Source organism: Dipodomys merriami, unplaced genomic scaffold (assembly GCF_024711535.1).
Source record: "Dipodomys merriami isolate MVZ:Mamm:240054 unplaced genomic scaffold, mDipMer1.0.p SCAF_9, whole genome shotgun sequence".
NCBI lineage: Eukaryota > Metazoa > Chordata > Mammalia > Rodentia > Heteromyidae > Dipodomys > Dipodomys merriami.
Window position 1 is genome coordinate 28,403,875 of NW_027206512.1, and position 20,699 is coordinate 28,424,573.

The 20,699-nt window shown below is 32.3% G+C and overlaps 1 protein-coding gene across 12 annotated transcripts in view; it reads left to right on the plus strand.

Annotated features, from left to right (window-relative positions):
• The window catches only part of Epha5 (EPH receptor A5), a 308,672-nt gene extending 288,286 nt beyond the window's left edge, over positions 1-20,386 (plus strand). For 8 of the 12 annotated variants that reach the window (XM_070012882.1, XM_070012884.1, XM_070012881.1 and 5 more), the window contains 3 exons: positions 2,393-2,586; positions 6,830-6,985; positions 13,308-20,386. In XM_070012882.1, coding sequence (XP_069868983.1) covers positions 2,393-2,586; positions 6,830-6,985; positions 13,308-13,413 — 456 coding nt within the window. In that variant the 3' untranslated portion in view covers positions 13,414-20,386. Of the gene's footprint in view, positions 1-2,392; positions 2,587-6,829; positions 8,388-13,307 lie in introns of those variants that run through there. The other 4 variants (XM_070012888.1, XM_070012889.1, XM_070012893.1 and 1 more) reach the window with 1 other exon arrangement.
• The last annotated feature ends 313 nt before the right edge of the window (positions 20,387-20,699 follow it).

A 20,699-nucleotide genomic window follows, 5' to 3' on the forward strand; every position in this document is an offset into this window, starting at 1 on the left:
TCCCACCATTTCTTGCTCTCTCCTTACCCTCTTCAAATCAGCAACTCTTACAAAAAAGACAAAAAGTACGGAACATTGTAGAATTCATGACTGCATTCTTCCTTTCTTAAGGAAGATTGCTAGCATATATTATATATACAAGTAAATATTATCCTATATTAGATGTTCTGAATTTTCTAAATACATACAATGTACGCTAACCAAACTCAATCACTTACGTTTTTTTTTAGAGGGCCACTTAGTAGTCTTTGCTTTCTATTACCTACTTTTGCTGTCTTGGATCTTATTTATAAATCTGGACGCTTCAACTGATTCCACAGTTTAAGTAATGGAAATCAAATTCTAAAAGACATGGATATGCGCTATCCTTCTTGTATAGTAATTTATATTCTTTTGGATATATGTTCAATAGTTAGGACAGGCTTATAAGTAGGCTGATTTTTAGTGTTTTTAGTGATTAAAATACTTGCCAGAGTTTAATGTTTGTTTTCTTAATATATTTTAGTCATTATTAAAAATTCCTTCTTGCCAGGCACTGTGGGTTTGTGCCTGTAATCCTAGCTATGCCGAAAACTGAGACTTGAGAACTGGGATCTCAGCCAGTCCACCCACAAAGTCTGTAAGACTCTCATCTGTAAGAAAGTAGAAGTGAGTTGAGTTTCAAGTGGTAGAGAGCTAGCTTCAAGCAAAAAGCTCAGGGACCACATCTTCTATGCCCTTAGTTCCAGTAGCAGTATTGAGTATAAAACAAAAATTACAACAACAACAACAACGAATTTTTAAAAATTCAAGATTTTGTTTTCTTTTACACATTTTTATTAGTCTATTCGTCATTTAGCTATGGTCTTGCTATATATTTCCTATGATGCATGAGGGTTTTACACATGAGATATATTATGGTTGTTGAAATGCTATGATTTGCCTTTAAATTAGTTATGTCACTTTTCAGTTAACTGTATTGTCAGTAGCTGTGGTCATTTGCTTGTAGTTAATTATTCTTCTCACTATGTATTTTCAGAGTCCCTAATTACTTTTGTCTTCTTTTCAACATCTAACTTTTGATTCTTCTTTGGGATCTTTATTGTATATTTTTTCCATGAAAATATACAGATACCAACTTCAAGGTATGATCATGTGCGTATAACCCTCATGTGTGTTTTACCATCCCAGATGCCTTCTGTGCTCTGGCTAGATTCCTACAAATTTCCAGGTGGGAGTGTTTTCAATTATTTCAGACTAAAAGATTCTCAAATTATACCTGATAATTTTTCTCCCTTTGAAAATTTTGCTCATTTTCAGTTAACAGAAAAGGCTTTTCAGTGTGATAGGCTTGAAAGTGTTTAATTTCTACTTTCAACTTAACTCCTAGGTCATAAAAGCCTTTTACACCTACCACTTCATCTTCTTCCCATCTGTCACTGAATTTATGCAAATGTCAGTTCTTTATCAAGGAGAAGCTGAGCTCATTCCAATCTTTGACAATTATCTTTGCCAAGTTCCTTTGTTGATAATTGGTGTTCATTTACCAAAAGAAATCAAAATTTTGTGGAATAATATAATTAAGTTTATTAATTACACAGTCACAAGTAATTCTAGTCATATGATACGCACAATACAATTTTGAGAAGTATGTCTATTATTGTTTTATCAATACTCAAACATTAGAGGATTAATAAATGAAGGAAGCAAGTATTGTTATATTCAGTAGTATGGAAAATTATTTTTCAAGTTAGAATTTTTGATGGTAGCTACATTATTACAAATGTTTTTGATAAGAAAACCCATAATTAGACTGATATTCATATGTGGTTACATTTTAAATCAATGATGTTTGTAAAGTCTGTGATACTAAGATAGTCATTTCAAATTTCTGACAGAAATCAGCAGATGATCATAAACATTCAGACCTTGACATTATTAAATGAGACATGAGACAGTTATGGTAATTTAGCCTTTGGCTTATCCATCATTTATACCCAAAAGTCTTTTCTGAAGCAAAATTGCCGTTCTATTACTTTTAAAATGTGACTCTGCACATATTTTTTCATTAAAAAGACATTAAGTTTTCAGAGAAATCACTGGGAAAATTTAATCTTTACTTGATTCCAGCATAGAAGAATAAATAAAACATGAACAATGCATTTTATGTCAATTATTTTTACAAATCACCCTTCACCAAGACTTTAGGTAAAAATGATTACCATTTATTTATCAAGTGTGAAGAAATTCTCTTTATACTGTGGTAGTTTATTTCTTTTATTTGTATTTTATAATAAAAACCTAATCATAGATTTACAAAACAGTGATGCTGAAAGCTAGGTGAAGTAAATTCCTCAAGTTATCATGTATGAAACCTGTGGTGTTGAGAACTGGTTTGCTTTGCTTTATGCAGGTGATTAAGGCAGTCGAGGAAGGCTACCGTCTGCCAAGCCCCATGGATTGCCCTGCTGCTCTCTATCAATTAATGCTGGATTGCTGGCAGAAAGAACGGAATAGCAGGCCCAAGTTTGATGATATAGTTAACATGTTGGACAAGCTGATCCGCAACCCAAGTAGTTTGAAGACGCTGGTCAATGCATCAAGCAGGTACAAGGCCAGAACTGAGCTCGTGTTCTGAATGTGCTTATTATCATTTGATGACTTTAATATTTCATCAATGAAATCATTCTTTTATATTTCTTGGTCAGTGAATATCTATGGAACTAATTTGCTTAACCTTATATCATAGATACCTTCTCCTGACCTAATAGTCTAAAGTGACACTATCAGAAACATATGAAATCTAGCCACATTTAGGTAGCATTAAAAGTACTTTTCAAATGTTACATTTTCATGCATTTTGGAAGGTACATGCAGATGAAGGGAAAAAAATGAGGTCATAGAGAAATGAAATAAAACAATGACACAGTTGAAACTAAAGAACAATAAGCACATTTTTAATAATTCCTTAAAAATAAATTTAAGTGTCTGTCATTTAAATATGACAACATTTTATGCTTTATATTGAAAGTGTATTTGCTCTTATCCAGTTGTACAGTTGATAGTTGGTTACTCATTTAAGGCACAGTTAAAATAATACTTATAATGATAAATGAGTAATCGTGAAGAAAGTTTATATACAAAAATAATTGTATTTTTATAAGTTTTTGAATAACATCATGAACATTTTAAAATAATGTTGCAGACTTACAAAGTACTCTACCTGGAAGTGGCGCTGTGGCTCCAGAGTGTTGGCCTTGAGCTGAAGAGAGCAGGGACAGCACCCAAACCCAGAGTTCAAGCCCCACGACCCACCAAAAAAAAAAAAAAGTACCCTACCTTTCCCTAAAATTTGCCAGGTTCTTGTTTTCACTAAATTTGAAGACTTGCTTATTTTAACAAGAAAGATTATTATGTTAGCAACTGAATTGGCTATTAGCATGAATTAAATGAAAACAGACTGTTCATGAAGTTACAGAAGTTTTATGTTTTTGACATAACATTTGTTTACAAGGAAAAAAGTCATTTTAAATGCAAGTGAGAAATAAATCTTCAAGTTCTGTTTAGGCATCATTAACTTTCTGTGGTAGCAACTGGAGAGTGTATCTTCTTAACATTCTTCCCAAGCTGTTCCCTAAATATCTGTTTTAAAATTGTTCATTGACATTTAAATTATTAAGCTGATCTCTCAGCTATTATTTAAATTATGTTAGAGTGTCATGAATAAAAAGAATGAAAAGAAATCATGAAATAAAATATTGTTCTAATTTAAATTGGTTCACTTGATCATCAACAATGTAGCTTGAAAACAATTTAAAATTTTCTAAATAATGTTCTTGTTTTCTTGAGTGGAATGTAAGATTCCATGTAGCAGCAGGTTTAATTTAATCAGATTTAGCTTTCAGAGCCACATTCCCACTACTTTTCTTTAGAGTCATCTGAAAACTCCAGTTCTAGAAAGTATTAATTCCTGGGTTCTCATCTCTCTCATTCTTTCTATCCTCATCTATGTCACAAGGTTTGATGACTGCTCCTAAGTATTTCTCAGTTCCCCAAAATTTTCTCCTTTGATGATTTTCAAATCTACCCTACCTTGGATTTTCTTTCCTGTGGTCATATTCTGCCAACTATGATACTGTCAAAACCTGCAAAATCTCCATAATTTAACCTATAAAATTCAGTTCTCATTCTGCTTCCTTCTATATTTCTAACTCTGACAAGTCTTAGACCCTACCATAAATCACTAAAACAGTCGGTATACAATTGTTCGACTTCAACTGTGTCATGTTGTGGACTAAGAGTTAAGCATGCAATGTGTAAGAACTAAGCCTAGCAACTTCCTTTGATGGATCCATTATACTGTTGTGTGAGTGAGAAATTGAACATAAAAACATTCCAATAAAACCTCCAAAACCATGTGTTTAGTTTTGCAGTAAGGAATGAAAATAAAAGCAAGAGGCTATTGTTACTTCAATGGTGAAGCATGGTGTCTTGAATAAGGTAGTCAAAAGGTACAAATTGGAATTATAAGAGTAATATACTCAATATGTGCCATTAGAGATTGTGAGAAAAATAAGAATGCAGAAGAGGTGGACAATTTTCGTATATACTGTTATTGGAAGTACTTCAATAGGAGAGGCAGGTAGAGAAGATCACATGTGATTCTCGATGATATTGAACATATTCAGAGAGATGACATGTCTATGAGAAATACAGAAGCTAATACATAAAACCTATTCTAAGTAAAAAAAGACTGAGAAAATAAATGTTATTAAAACATGAAAGTCTAAACTAGCCCACGGACTGAATGTAGTTAAAATTGGAGATTAGAAGATATAGGACCATCCCCTATGACCCAGCAATCCCACTTTTGGGCATTTACCCAAACGATCACAATCAAGGCCATACTAAGGTTACCAGAACAACTATGCTTACTGCAGCAGTATTTACCATAGCTAAGATATGGAACCAACCCAGATGGCCCTTGAATGGATCAAGAAAATGTGATATATATATATATATAAATATATATATATATGAATTTTATGTCTCCATCAGAAAGAATAACATTTCCCATTTGTTAGGAAATGGACAGACTTGGAAAAAATTATATTAAGTGAAGTAAGCCAGACCGGAAAAACATAGGGCCCATGGTTTCCCTTATTTGCAATAACTAGTACATGTGTAGGACAAGCAGAAAAGGCCAAAAGCTATGTACATATGACCATATAAGATGATGTTAAGTAAAATAAACCCCAAGATAGGGACACAGATATCTTTTTTCTTTCTTGCTATTGTTTCTAACATATTTATAATGTACCATGTGATGTTTTTGTTTCTTTGTATGTTCCTCCCCCATAGTATAACCCCTATCTCCACTGTATTTGATGTTGGTGCCCTGCATCTTGTAAATACATTGCTCTAATTCGGGGAGGGGAAGTGAAAAACCAAAATGCTTAATAAGGATACAGGTTGACCCATTGTAGCAATTAGATGCACAAAACACTATGTTGAAAACAAATTTTATAACTTAGGAGGAAGGAGCGGTAGTTGTGGAGGTGGGAGGAAAGGGATGGTAGGGTTTCAAAGGAGGAGGTGACAATGCTTAATAGGAAAAGTACTCATTACCTGGCTCATGTACAGCATTTTTACAATAAAAACATACAAAAAAAGAAGTTATAGGACCAAGTCTTGGGTCTTTCTAGATTTTAACTTAGGAAATGAAGTAGGAAAATACAAAAAAAAGAGTAAAAAGAAAGTAGTGATAGACATGCTGTGGTAACCAAACAAGAGAGAATCACTATTTTCATAAATGTAGAGGTAGAATATGGTTTAAACAAAGAGATGCAGTGGTAGTTACAAATGTAGAATTTTAGCAGAATGGAGGTCATTGCTCATCTCAAGCACAGTAGTTTTTTTTTTAAGAATTGGTTTTGAAAAAAGAAAAAAAAAGCACTCAAATAGACTGAAGTGTAAATTGAATGTGAGAAACTTCTGAGAAGATAAATGGAAAGGAGGGTGTCTGTGTCCCGTGTTTCACAGTTATCACAGCCACTCAAATTATTTTTGATACTCAGATACAAAGGACCTTGATCCTTTTTCCTAATTATTTCTTTAGGATATAGTTTTATAACACAACATCTCATAATTTTTATTTACCAAAAGTATGAATTTAACATTCTAAAAAGGATCTCATGGTTTGGTTGATTTTGTTCTGTTTCCACATATATTTGAGGTTACAGTTTGTTTTTTTACCTTACCAGGTGAATCAGTAAGTACTGGATATAAAAAAAAAATAAACAAAAGATAAGTAGTTTCTAGATTTCCTGGGAAATTAACTTAACACTAGGTTCCTCTGTTAAATTGTAAAAGCATTACTTTGTACCAATTACCTTCCATGTGCATATACAGTATTTTATAAACCAAAACATAGTAGGATGTATATGCATAAATCACTACAAAGCTATATACACAATTTTAAAATGAGTAATTACAGTTTGAGAGCAACATTGAGCAGAAAACAGAAGTCTTCCTAATGCCACCTCTCTCTAAGAACATGACACCTTTCTAAAATGATTATCAACATCCACTGCCATAATGGCATACCTTATACAACTGATAACTATACACGAATATATTTCTATCACTGCAGATTCATATTTACACCATGATCCATTACTAGTGGTGTATGTTATATTGGTTTGGAAATGCATACAGATACATAAGAATAGTGTCATACAGATTCATTCCATTTCTCTAAAATCCCTAAGATAGGAATGACCTTTACAATCTATCCTTTGAGACTACCCTTACGTTGTGACTTATAATATCTATGTTTTCTATGTTTTAGAGTATCTAATTTGTTGGCAGAGCATGGTTCTCTAGGCTCTGGAGCCTACAGGTCAGTAGGTGAATGGCTAGAAGCAATCAAGATGGGCCGGTACACAGAGATTTTCATGGAAAATGGATACAGTTCAATGGACGCTGTGGCTCAGGTGACCTTGGAGTGAGTAATTTTTCTGATAATTTTTACATGATTGCTGGGGTGAGGAAAATTGTTCAGAAGCCAGTCTGGATGAGATCAAGGGAAATCAATTAACCTTTGTCCATGTGTGGCAGCTTTCAAAGAAGCCTCATCTTTTTAGCCTGTATTGTTAACAACTGCATGGTTAAATGCTTCTTATGGCCAGTATCTTTGCTTCTTTGCTCAAAACAAATAGCATTTAAATATGTGAATAATTGGAATAACAGCTTCTTAGCAAAATACTGGCATTTTGTGTTGTGGAAAAAAAACAGATGTTTTCCTGATAAGTTTTTATACTGGTACCTATGTTATATGAATGTAAATACAAAATGAAACAAATTGTAAGCACAATTGGTGTGGTCAGTCCTACATAACAACAAAATATATTCCTAAATTTCAGCACAAAACATATTCCTAAATTTCAGATTTTTATGGCAAATAATTCAGGTTATAAACAGCTCAAGTAAAATTTCCCAGGCAGGAATCTTATTTGATGCCCAAGTGGTACATTTTATATTCTTATGATCTAAGAATATATTAGATCCTGCCTCAGATCTGTTATTTGGTACAATCTCAGTGGAACCAATTGTGCCCTTTTTCTGTTTGCACGCTTAAAATTCAACAAACCTAGTAAAATAAAAGATCACTAGAGTGAAATATTAAATAATTTAAGGTTGTAAGTTGTTTGTACTTTATTATATACTCTGTGTGTGTAATTATTTTAGCCTAATTGTTGTATGTGAAAATTACCTGTCATATGATGGTTCCAATCTTGCTTACATCCACATTTATAATGTTTTAACCTGTGAATAATGTCATGAGATTTTACTTCATATGACCTGGAAATTCAAAGGTTAAAATATTGCTGTGAGGAATAGAAAAACTTAGAGTATTCTAAATCACTAACCCACAGACTTTAGTTTGTCATCACTCCATGAGATAAGAACACTGAAAACTTAGTTCTCATCTCTATTGTTCTGTCATTCTTTGAGTCATTGAATTCACTGCTCTCCTCAGAAAAGGTAACAGGGTACCATCATTTGTCACTAGTTAATTCATAAACTAAACTCAGCACTTTCTTCCATCCTGTGGATAACTTCATGATCCTAAAATCACAACCACTCAGCTTGCTTTCCTAGTTTACTAATGCCATTCTTGTTCTCACGTCACTTTCTGACATACATATATACGTCACTTCTTGGGACATTCAAGGAACTCATTTGTGCTATATTTAAAATAGTATACTGAAAATTTTGCTGATAATTTTAAACTATTTTTACATGATTGCTATTTAATTTTTTCAGTAAATAATGGTCATTTTAATTTATTGAAGTCATTTGTCATTTTATATTAAAATGATACTGTAGGTATTTCTTCTACCCAATGTCAGATTACTTGTAAATATATAATAAAAATATTTGCATTAAACAATGTCTCTTTTTTTAATTAAAGTGGCACATGCTCATATATATCTATATATGCATATAGATTATATATATATATATATATATATATATAGGTTTCTAACACATTTTTCTTCTCCCCTTCACAGATTAATTATAAAGATAAGAAATATTTTGGCTTAGTTTATTATTCCAGGGCCCCAAATACTTTGTGTGCTAATTATTTTTATATTATGGTTCACTTTTACTTGTTTACTCGCCTATATATTTCTACATGCTCAAATTCTTTTCATTGTGTGTTTTCTTTTCTCAAGTCTTCATAACCTTTTGTATCTTCTTTCAATGGTCTTCTTATTCAGTTTATTGCCTTTTAGATGACTTCCTTCAGATATTTTATCTTTTAACATATTTACTCTGAAAATTTAGAACATATTCCTTCAACAGCTGTTTGCCTTTGTATGTCAGTCGCTTCCAATTCTTTACTAGGATTTAAGCCAGTCAACCTAATTTTAACAAAGCTGATTTCATGAATAGTCCTGTACTATTAATATATCTCTCATTTATTCTTTTCTCTTAATTGCTGAAAACATATTATCCAAATACCGTGTCAACACACACAGTTAGGGCAATTAGTTACTTATATATCAATATTAAAAATATAAGCCTTCTGTATGTTTTTTTTTCTCTCAACTGGGTACTACTTAGGATTTATAGTAAAAGAAAATTTGGGTATCTGGCAAAAAGAAAAAAAAGATAAGTTGTCAAAACACACTGTGATAACAAATTTTTCTACAATCCTAACCCAATATCAAAGTATTAATTTTATGGATCCCTGTAGTATTATAAAAAATACATTATTCCTAGAACTATTGTCATAAAATCAGAGGAACTGAATGGTTCAAATATTGTAAATGTTTAGAAAAAATGTTACATTCAAAGCTGATAAATAAATGCTGAAATTGCATATATAAGAAAATTTGTTGTAATTTGTGACATCAAATTTGGTTTCATAGAGGGTTTAGAAAAATAAGAGTAAGAAGCATATTTTTCAGAACCACATACTTTGGTTTCAAATTTCATTCTTTAAGGTTTAATGGTATGTGTTTATATATTGTTTACCAACACATGCATGAATGAATAAATTTAGTAAAGACTTGGAGATCTTAATCTTAAAGCATGTTTGGTCAAAGTATATTTTCACTTCAGATGTTTCTGCTATCCTGTGTATAGTTTTTGATATTTGAACAACTATTATATCAGAAATGACAAGAAACTACAATTATGTATGTTTAAGTTACTATGGACTATAGGGACTATAAATTTATTCAAAAATCTGCACTTAAGAACAGAATCACAAGCCAGGCACCAATGATTCATGCCTGTAATTCTAGCCACTCAAGAGGCTGAGACTTAAGGATCACCATCCAAATCTAGCCTGGACAGGATAGTCTGTGAGACTCTTATCTCTACCAGAGAACCAGAAGTAGTGCTGTGGCTCAAAGTAGAATGTTAGCCTTGAACAAAAAGAGCTCAGTGACAGTGTCCAGGCCCTGAATTCATTTCCTATGACTGACCAAAAAAAAAAAAAAAAAAAAAGCAACAAAATCACAGCTGCTTTTTAGACTTCTAGTCAAACCAGTATTGCCAACTTCTGTTTATTCAGAAAAATAAACAAAATTCAGTGTATTTAAATATACCAATTTGTATAGGCTACAGGGTTTCCTGTAGTTGAGCTTTAAAATATTAAAATAAACAATTTTCTAAATTTAAAACCAAAATTTACACAGAAGATTCAAATGCATTTATTAACTTAAGAAAGTCATTATGCATAATTTAGCAAATAATGCGTAATCTTCTCTGTTCTATACTTATGCTAAAACTGTAGCTCTTAGTAGGCCATATTTAATAAAACCATACTAAGGTTATGCATCCTCTTGACAAATGTAAACGTGTTTATATATAAATAGATGATAGACCACTATTATGTAGGTTTAGAAATGATTATTGAGATTCTTGGAAATAAATTGAAAAGTGACACACACCTGAAGTGTACAACTATGATGAAAGCAAAACCCACAGATCATTAAATACACAGTAATCTGACTTCTTCTATCCCACCAATGTTGATGGGGAATCTTTCAGTTATGTAAAGCAGAGGGGAGAAGACTGAGCTAGGGAATTCATCCACAAATGTTTCTCTTTTATCCTGAATAATGAAGTTGACTCCTACCTCAACTACACACCTCTAATTATTTCTTACATTTTATTTTATCAGTTTGAAATCTTAATATGCCTGAGCAGTATGTTGCACTGATTAGAATTATTGAAAAAATCCTCAAATATAGTGTAAACAATGGAATTTTGTTCTATTTACAGCTTTTCTGAAACTAATTGTGTGTGATCATTGTGTGAGATCTATTTTGTGTGTGTACAATAGTATTTTCATCATGCTAAGATTTATAAGCTTATGCTTGAGCAGTGTTTGCAATCATTAGGACTGACCTTGACCATTGTTTAAGATTGCAAACAATCAAGATAATACTGGTATAATATTTTAAAAGAGAAATGCTTACAATTATCTAGACATATATGTCTTACATAAGAAAAAATGAAATGAGAAAAATAGTACATGATATGAGTAGATTAACAAAAAAATTTAAGAAAATTAAAGTATTCTACACTTAATGGTGAGAGGGAGGCTATGTTTCATAAAAGATATAATTTGAAATGGTTTCTTTTACAAAACATTATAGCAGCCCCCTCACCCTCAAGTGCAGAATACTTTAATTTTCTTAAAGTTTTACTGTTATTTTGTTAATCTACTCTTATCATGGATGCAGTAGATAGTAAAGTAGAAACACATGAAAACAACAAAAACTATGCGGCAGAACTATCTAAAAACAAATAATGCATTTATTATTACTACAATGAACATATTTAACCTTTGCTATGGACATATTTCTAATTCCATTTTGATCCTTATAGGCAGTGTCCCTAGAAAATTATCAAGAGTTTTTAAAACTACTTGACTTTTAAGAACAATCTAATCTTTATAACTAGCTTTATCCTGAGTCTTCTAGTGAAAATCACATTGTGTAGAAGCATATACATACTGCATGTATTATAGAAATGCTGATGATTATTGTTGAATAAATGCAGCTGTAACTCTTCAAGCAATAGGTACATACATGAGACTATTAATATAGATGCAATCACCATAGTCTTCATCAGGAAGTATGTGCTCAGTTCCTATCATTGGAGAACTTCTTTTAGAATTTTAGGTATTGAATGTTGTATTTTCCAAATTTGTATTTCATGAAGAAAAAAATTGTTATAGTTATCTGAAAGTGTTTTTGTTTTTCCTAATATCAAGTCTAAGTATAATGAGAAATAAAGAATAGAGTCTTTGTGATCAGTTACCTGGTTTTGTTCCTAACTCTACTAGAGCTGGCTTTGTTATTTAAGAGACTTAAATTCTTCAGCCTTGCATTTTCCAAACCATAAAAAGCACTTAAAAAAAAGTTTGTGTCTTGGGGTTAAATATTCTGATAACATGGAGTTTGTTATATCCATGTTTAGTACTATTGTTCTCAAATGGAGGAGATTTTTACCTAACAATATCTGAAGATGTTTTGTCCATCACAATAAGGGACATAAGATATAGAGTGCTTTGTGGTATCTAATGAGTGGCCACCATAGATGCCACTGGCTACCCTACTGTCTAAGAACAGCCCAACAACATGTATTTATAATGTTGATATGGGTCATGGTGAGAAATTCTGATTTTATTGAAAATAGAAAAGATGAAACTGAAACTTAAAAAAAATAAACTGTAGTCTGCATTGCCTGTTTCATAGTCGATTTTATGATTATCTAACAATAGTGATTTTATTTCAAAGTGAATTTTTATATATTCTTCAGTCTTGATGATCATCTCCAATGCCACATCTAACATGATCATTTTTATACTGTGACCTGACCTGCAATCTTCTTATTATAGTAAATTCCAAGTTCATTCACACTCTAAAAAAGAAATTTGTCCCTATCCTAAGCATTTGGAGCTACTTTTAACTCCTAAAGTTCTCATAAGAAATCAAGAAACCATGAAGGGAAGAGGAGACATATAATAAAACTTTAGTAAACAATTCTTTCTCATACCTCTTGTTTAAATTCAGCTAAGGCATACTTTAATTTTTATTCTCTTGTAAAGAGATTTCTTTGTGTTTTCTGAAATTGCTTGAGTTCAACTATAATAGTCTCAATGTCACTGTTTCCAATATATTAATTTTATGAAGATCTGAAAAATAACATTAAATACAAAGTTGTTATGCTGTTATTATACATTCAAAACATAGTAATTTCCTAAACATATATATAAACATATTATGACCACCCATGTTTCTTATACTTGATACACATTCTTTTCAAACATAACTAAATGAACACCTTATAGATTTAGCATTCCTAAATATATTATAAATTTGTAGTAAACAATCACAGCCGCTTGTCTTGAGCTCAAAAGATGTTAAGATATACTTTAAACAATTGTAATTTTAAAAAACTCAGCTTGTCTTTAAATATAAGTCAAAGGTGTTGTGGATGAAAGACTTTTGATAGTATGTAGTTTTCACAATGTGTTAAATTCCTATAAATGCTAGATTTATTTGGTAAAAGAAGAAAATATGGTATTTGAACCCAAAGTAAAAAAAAAAAAAAAAAAGAAAGAAAAGAAAAAGCTAAATTTTCCTATGTGAGAAGATACAGTGATGACAATTCCCTAAGTTGGGACTGTTTTCATAGATAATTTCTGCCAAAGGTTTTCCCTTTTGTCTGCGTGAGATATTGAGGTGTGCTACAATTTGAATCAATACATGCATCCAATGTGTGCTTTCTTCATGCAGGGATTTGAGACGGCTTGGAGTGACTCTTGTGGGTCACCAGAAGAAGATCATGAACAGCCTTCAAGAAATGAAGTTGCAGCTGGTCAACGGGGTGGCGCCATTGTAACTTCTGCCAATGTCACTTCAAGTGAATGATCTGCACTTTCTAAAGAGCCCTGAGATTTATTTTAACAAAAGGGAAACAGTGATTTCTAAACCTTAGGAGATCATTTGTCTCAGTGACCAGATTTATAATCAGTGTTTTACTAGAGTCTCCACATCTTCCTTTTTGTCTTCATTTTTCATGAAGCAACTATAACTTGCATAGAATAAGAACCTGAACTTAAGAATAAAACAACAAAATCCTTCCACTGCTTCCACAGAATTTTGTACATGAAATATATAAATATATAGCACCTTTATTGACTGAATGATAGCAGCCCCTTTCAAAACTTCCAGGGTTCTACTTGAAAGGAAAAGTTTTGTAGCCTTTTGTGGGCTAAGAAAAGCTGCATTTTCCTGAAGTTTACTTCAAGTCTGAATTGTCTACATAAGTGTATTGAAGAGCAATATGATTAGATTATTTCTTAATACATACCTTTTCTTGTAATTTTTAAATGTTACTACATGGTGTTAATTTATAGAAACTAGTTTACAAACATATTGCTTGGTCACAGAAAGTACAATACAGGGTGTATATTTATTTTTCTGTCTTACAAAATTTACTTTTAGTTGCTCTTCTAGAGACTATTAGGTATAAATGTGTAGATACTGTATGCTTTGCAATATCTTCAGGAATGGATTTAGGTTGGGATTTACTGTGGGTATGTATGTGTGTGTGTGTGTGTGTGTGTGTGTGTGTGTGTGCGTGTGTGTTTGCATATGTGTGCATTTTCATTCCGCTTGCATTTTTATATTGTTTTAATTTTGGCAACACATAGGAACAAACTTTCTAGAGTGTAATATAAATAGGAGAAATAGGGATGCAGTAAAGGAAAATTTAACACAAGCTGCTGTCTCTTTTTCCTATCATGCGTCCAAAAGCTACGAATCTCTTCATTCACTAACAAGAAATGTCTATAAGATTAAATCCCTTCAGGCTTCTTAAAAATCACTTGGTGATATCTGTGACAATGCAGTTCTTCTAGCCATTAATCTTGTACCCCTGTAAGAAATTTCACCTTTCTGAGTCCCAGAAAATATCTTGTCAAGCAAAGTTGACACCAAAGGGCACATTTTCAGCAGGATGTAGAAGGATTTAACTCTGCTGGCTTCTGTTAATATTGTTAAATCCAGGCACATAGCATGAAGTATTACCCTTAAGTGTTAATCCTTTGTAACAATTTCCATTGTGGTTTCTCTCTAAAATTTTTAATACTATGGGCAGTGATGGAATGACTCATAGAAGTAGATACATTTTTTCTCAAAAAATTTCCAAGAGAGTTTATTTGTTGATGACAGTTTCTAAATTTCATGGTTTCATTCCATATCCAACAACACGATCTTAAGTTTATTTTGAAGAATGAATTCATGTATTATTTAATTGGAATTTATTAGGAAATGTAAGATAAGCCACTGTATTTTCTCTGTATCATGTGTGGTAAAGACTGATTTTGGTGGTAAAAATCATACAATTTGTTAGAAGCTATACAAAATTGAGCTCCAAGGTGAATTGAAACAAGTTTTTATGCTGTTACACTATAAACATCTTGGAATAGCATGTGGTTTTTCAAGGAAATAGTGTCTATTCATGAATATCAATGGCAATCGCTTGTCAGAGTAGCAAATGCCATGTTAAGTGTTCTCTTTTCCTATGCACCAATTTTACTTGAATATTATTAGCACATGTGTGAATAAACTTTGGGGGGGGAATACTTCTTTATATCAAATAACTCTTTCTTGAAGAACAATGGAAAGCCAAAAATGTAAAAAGGGAAAAAAATGTTAAACAGTTTTTAAAATTTCACATTGACTTTTGCCTCTTTAAAGGACCACAGGTTCATGTTTTTATTAGTATGGGGGAATCTTCCAGAAAAGATGAGAGAAATAATCTAATAATCTCTTGAGTAAAAATCACAAGTTACACAGGCACCAAGAGGGGGGTGGTGTGCCAGGCCTGGGGCTTAGGTGCTGTCCTTGAGATTTCTTTGCTCAAGGGTAGAACTTGACCACTTGAGCCATGGCTCCACTTCTGAGTTTCGATGTGTGTGTGTGTGTGTGTGTGTGTGTGCTTAATTGGAGATAAATGTCACACAGATCCTGATCAGGCTGGCTTCCGAACAAGATCCTCAGATCTCAGCTCCCCAAATAGCTAAGATTACAGACCTGGCTGGCATTTCCATTATTATAAAGATGTATTGCTCATTCCTAAAAATAAACATTATTGAAACTAGTTACTATTGTACAATATAACTGGAGATCCTTCCACATTATACCAAGTTTTGTAAAGGTTTTCCAAATCTAAGTGATAAGAAACTTCTAAATAAAAACTTGTGATTTCAAAGGAAAAATAAATATATTTTTCAGTGTTGCACTGGGCCTAGCTGCTTCACAAAAATGTTCTCTAAGTTGTCATTCAAGATTCACTAAGATCTGCAAAGATCCTTAAAGATTATTGCTCATTCAAGGTGGATGATATCTAAGTGATTAGCAGTTGCGATTTTGAACTTTATTTTTACAATGGAAGAATAGAAATTAATTTGCATTAAATACGTTTGCCTCTTCTGCATGCTGCTTTCACTGTGGAACATAATTCAAAATGAAAGTTAAATATTTACATAGCTCTCATCCATTCCTCAATTTGGTTGCAAATTTCTTTTAAAAATTTTCAATCTGATTTTAGAAAAAAATAGACTTTCAAATCTGATCTTCCCTCCAAAAGGAGGGAAAATGCCTTTCTAAAATATTTATTCACCACTGGATATGTCACCAATTCTAACCTGCCAAACTCATCTATAAATGTGAGAAATGCAATGAAAAGAAGAGGCTGTTCCTGTGAAATTCAGTGAGGCCGTGTGAAGGGCAAGGTTTGACAAACCTTGATTGTGTGATTTCCTATCCTCTTGGTTCATTCCAGCACCAAAGAAATTACCAGAAACAACACATAAGACTTCATAGTTTTACCACATACAAGGGATTTGTCAAATAATAAATGATCTTATTGTAATTGACAGTAGACATATCATGAAAGTTTCCAATATTAGAGTTTGAAAAAATAGATATAAGAAGAAAGTTGTTTTCAACTGATTGATACCACTTAACACTCAGTTACCACTTCTGTCATAATTTATGTCTAATCTTGCCATTTGCTCATATGTCCTCTGGCATATAATCAGTTGCTCCCTTTGAAGTGTATTAACTGTATGTAACTGTTTGAATGATATTTTTCCCATTTAAAAGTAATGTTCATGGTCCTTGGCTTCTTGCATTTTATTGACTATGTCAATATTCTGAAGTTGTGAATTTATGCCCCAATACTTTATGTAAACCTGAATGCAGCCAGCATTTGTTGCCTAAAGAATGCAAAACATCCTTTACTCAGTTTTTAAGTGTTTTAAGCAGTGTTCAATTGCTAAGACACTTACCATTCTGAATCTCAAAGTTAAAATGGAATGTTAGTAACAGCAGAATACTTGCGTCTTTGCATGTCTGCAAATTCATTTCTATGTGAAAGTAAATGTTTCTCAAATAACATTTGTTCTCCCATTTGAAATGGGTTCTCAAAAGCACAAGCAGTAGTTCTCACCTTTGTTTTTGGCAGTAATGGTGCACTGGATGGCAAACACTATTTTAATCAGATGTAAGAGATTTACTAACTTTACAATGTTTCATAGTACAATAAGATTGTTTTACTATCTTGTTTTTTTCTAAAAATTAGAAAAAAAAGCCAAGTGTAATAATAAACTTTCTTGCTTTATATACTACCAGATGTGTAACCTCAAAGTAAATAAATATTAGGTATAATATAATGAGGAGGAGGAGGAGAAAGAGGAGGATAACAGTGAAGATGAATGGAGTCCAAGTGATAGTTTTATTTGAAATTTAATAACTAGAATAAGTCAGCATTTTTTCAAATGTAACACAGCTGGTTACATTGAATTTTTCTCTATTATACTGTTAATTACATAGTAATGTATAAAAAATAGATCAGAACTTTCTTTTCATTTTCTTGTTCATTTGTGAAAAAAAGCCTTTCCACATATCAATGTTTGAATGTTCTTTTTCAGAATGATCACATAATTATACTTGGGAGAAGATGCCAACACTTTTCTTTGTATTTCTGTTTATAACAATCAGAAACAATGATGGAATTTTTTTCTTCTGAATGTTAATAAATATGATATATTTATTGGAGCTGAGGACTACCTTAACTGAAATGTAATGGACAACGTAATTGTGAATATTCAGACTGCTGTAGTTTTAAAATTAATTGTGTAAATTTCATTTACAGTAGTCTAAAACCCAGATTAGAGTCAACCATTTGTTAATATGTTTATTGACATCTCAGTGAGTCCATAAGCAGTCGAACAGTGAATTCTATTCCAAGATAGATATCAAACTATCTTAAAGCCCTGACTCAGAGTTAATTCAAGCAAGGATTAGCATTTCTGTATTCTTTCCACACCAGAAGCTCTATGTGCTTTTTTTTGTTTATGTACATGCTTTTGTAGCTTAAGATATGAAATTTTCTATTTTTTCACGAAAATAAAAATCCCTTTAAATGCAGTTAAATCTGATTGTCATGTTTGACCCTCACTTAAAAATCCTCCCCAAATTTAAAATTTATAGCCATTATATAATGATTTCAGTTCTGATAAAAATTTTAAAAAGCCTCAATTTCCTAGGATAAAAATGTAAAAGGTGATCAAGATTAGCAGTCCACAAAGAAAATTATGAATCTTTCCATTCAAATAAACTCTAAAATAAAGATTTCTTGAGATAAAAAGACAGGATCCTTTCTGTGCTGAGACCTGATTAGAAGATGCTTTATGGCAGAGGAATGCAAAGCTTACTTGAACACTGGGTGTCTTGGGATAAGTATGGAGTTGAGGAATTTGTGTTCACCATCTCCAGAAAGGCATGTTGAAATGAACAGCGTGAGCCTAAGATATTAATCTGAGAGGCCCGTTATGGCATAGGTACAGGCAGTTCATTTTCAAAGAAACGCTTCTTATCTTTTTTCTCTATTATATTGCTCTTTTAAAAAAATATTTTAATTGTCCAGTGGAGTGACAGTAACTCAGATAATGAGTAAATTTCTTTTTGAACAGTGTCACTACATCCCTGGTTTTCTCCCAGTTTTTTCCTCCCAACCACATTCCCCCACAAGTTGAATAGTTCATTTCCAACACAGTGTCTAATGAGTATTACTGCTGCTGCATTTATTCACTTTTGTTCCACTATTACTTATCCTCACCATAAAAGGGACTCTTACATACAAGACAAAGGTACAGAAATCAAAAACAGCAACAAAGGAGAAAGAAAGCAAACAAAACCAAAATTAAAAAAATCTCTTGGGGCTGGGAAGGTGGCTCAGTGGTAGAGCGCTTGCCTTGCAAGCCTGAGGCCCTGGGTTCGATTCCTCAGCACCATATAAGCAAAAAGAAAAAAGCCGGAAGTGGTGCTGTGGCTCAAGTGGTAGAGCGCTAGCCTTGAGCTGAAGAGCTGAGGGACAGCGCCCAGGCCCAGAGTTCAGGCCCCACAACCTGACCCAAAAAAAAAAAAAAAAAAAATCTCTTAGTTTCATTTCTTGGAGTTATTTCAATAAACATAAAAAGCAACACAAATAATCAGCTGTATTCAAGAAATAAACTGTAGTTGTTCTATTTATATGGTAAAAGAGTCTGGGGGAAATAATCCATAATTTACAGTTAGCCATACAAATCACTATACTAAGGACATTAATTAGTAATTCATTGCATATTTTAATGTAAAGTATTCAAAATACTTTGTTAATAAGGAGACTACTCTGGATCTTGCTGAATAAAGCTCCTGACTTGGTAAAAGTTTTGAGAAAATAATGAGAAAAGTAACATTTAAGGAATATGGACAACTTTGAATCATAAATTTTGATACTTACTTTTGAAATGCAAATTATTTTATTGTTTTATTAGTGAGGAATCAATTGCATGAAACTTTAAAAAATACTGTCCCAAAGCCAGGAACTGGTGGCTCACACCTATAATCCTAGCTTCTCCAGGAGACTGAGATCCAGCCAGGGCAAGTAAGCCAGACCCAAACAAATATAGGTCCTATGGTTTCCCTCATTTGCAGTAACTAGTATATATCTAGGAAGATTTTATCAAATAAGCAGAAAAGCTCAAAAGCTACGTACATATGACTATATAAGATGATGCTAAGCAAAATGAACCCCAAGAAATTTGTGAGATCCTTATCTCCAATGAAGCACCAAAAAAGCTAGAAATGGAGCTGCAGCTCAAGTGGTCGAGGGTTAACTTTGAGACAAAGCTCAAAGACAATGTCCAGGTCCTTATTTCAAACCCCAAGATGGACACAAACAAAAAAAAATCCAAAAAATTGGTCTCCGTTCCGATTGCTAAGAAAGGCTAGATAAACTGGGTATCAGTAGTTCACTGTTAGAATCTTAAGTTTTTGGAAGTTCATTTTCATAATCTGCTGAGATTCTTGATTTCATAGCCAGTCCAAGCACAAAAACTTTCATCCCCAATTTACCAGCAAAAAAAAAAAACAAATTTGGAGGACTTGTTCAATTGGTAGAAAACTAGTGAAAAATCTGAATGTTGAAGTCCTGTAATTCAAGTCCTACCCAGTACTAGCACAAAGAAAGGGTGGTGAAACACATACTCTTTTTTGTTAGAGAAAACTCATAGATTTTGTACACCCGACTCAGATTCCACATGCCTGTCCATAGACTCAGCATTTTGAGAAAAAAGATTTAACATAGACTACAAAATTACTGGGATTATGTTATATCAGATTTCTAAAAATATTCCATTTGTTAGTACAACTATTACTATTATAATAAAACACCAAACCTCAAGAAAAGGATAACTCTAGAATAAATAAGGAAAGTCTTTTCAAATTAATCACTTATATATGGGACAAATTAATTTATGAAATAAGACATATATCATAAATAAAAATTTTTAACTGATAATATCAACTCAAAGAGATTCTGCAAATTTAGTTTCACTCAATTATCTGAAAAATGTTTTTCCATATATCATGGATTCTGTTTTCCTTGCTAAAAGTGATTCAAATTTATAGCTTGCTGTATATCATTAAAAACAAAAAACTAAAATTGACTGTATAGTCTTTGCTTGCTCAAAATTGCTTTCAATGCCCTTACAAATTTGACTTTCAATGGAATTCTGTGCTTCTGATTTTGTTTTTGTTTTTCTTACAAACTTTCATGATGGCTACTCCTTCCCT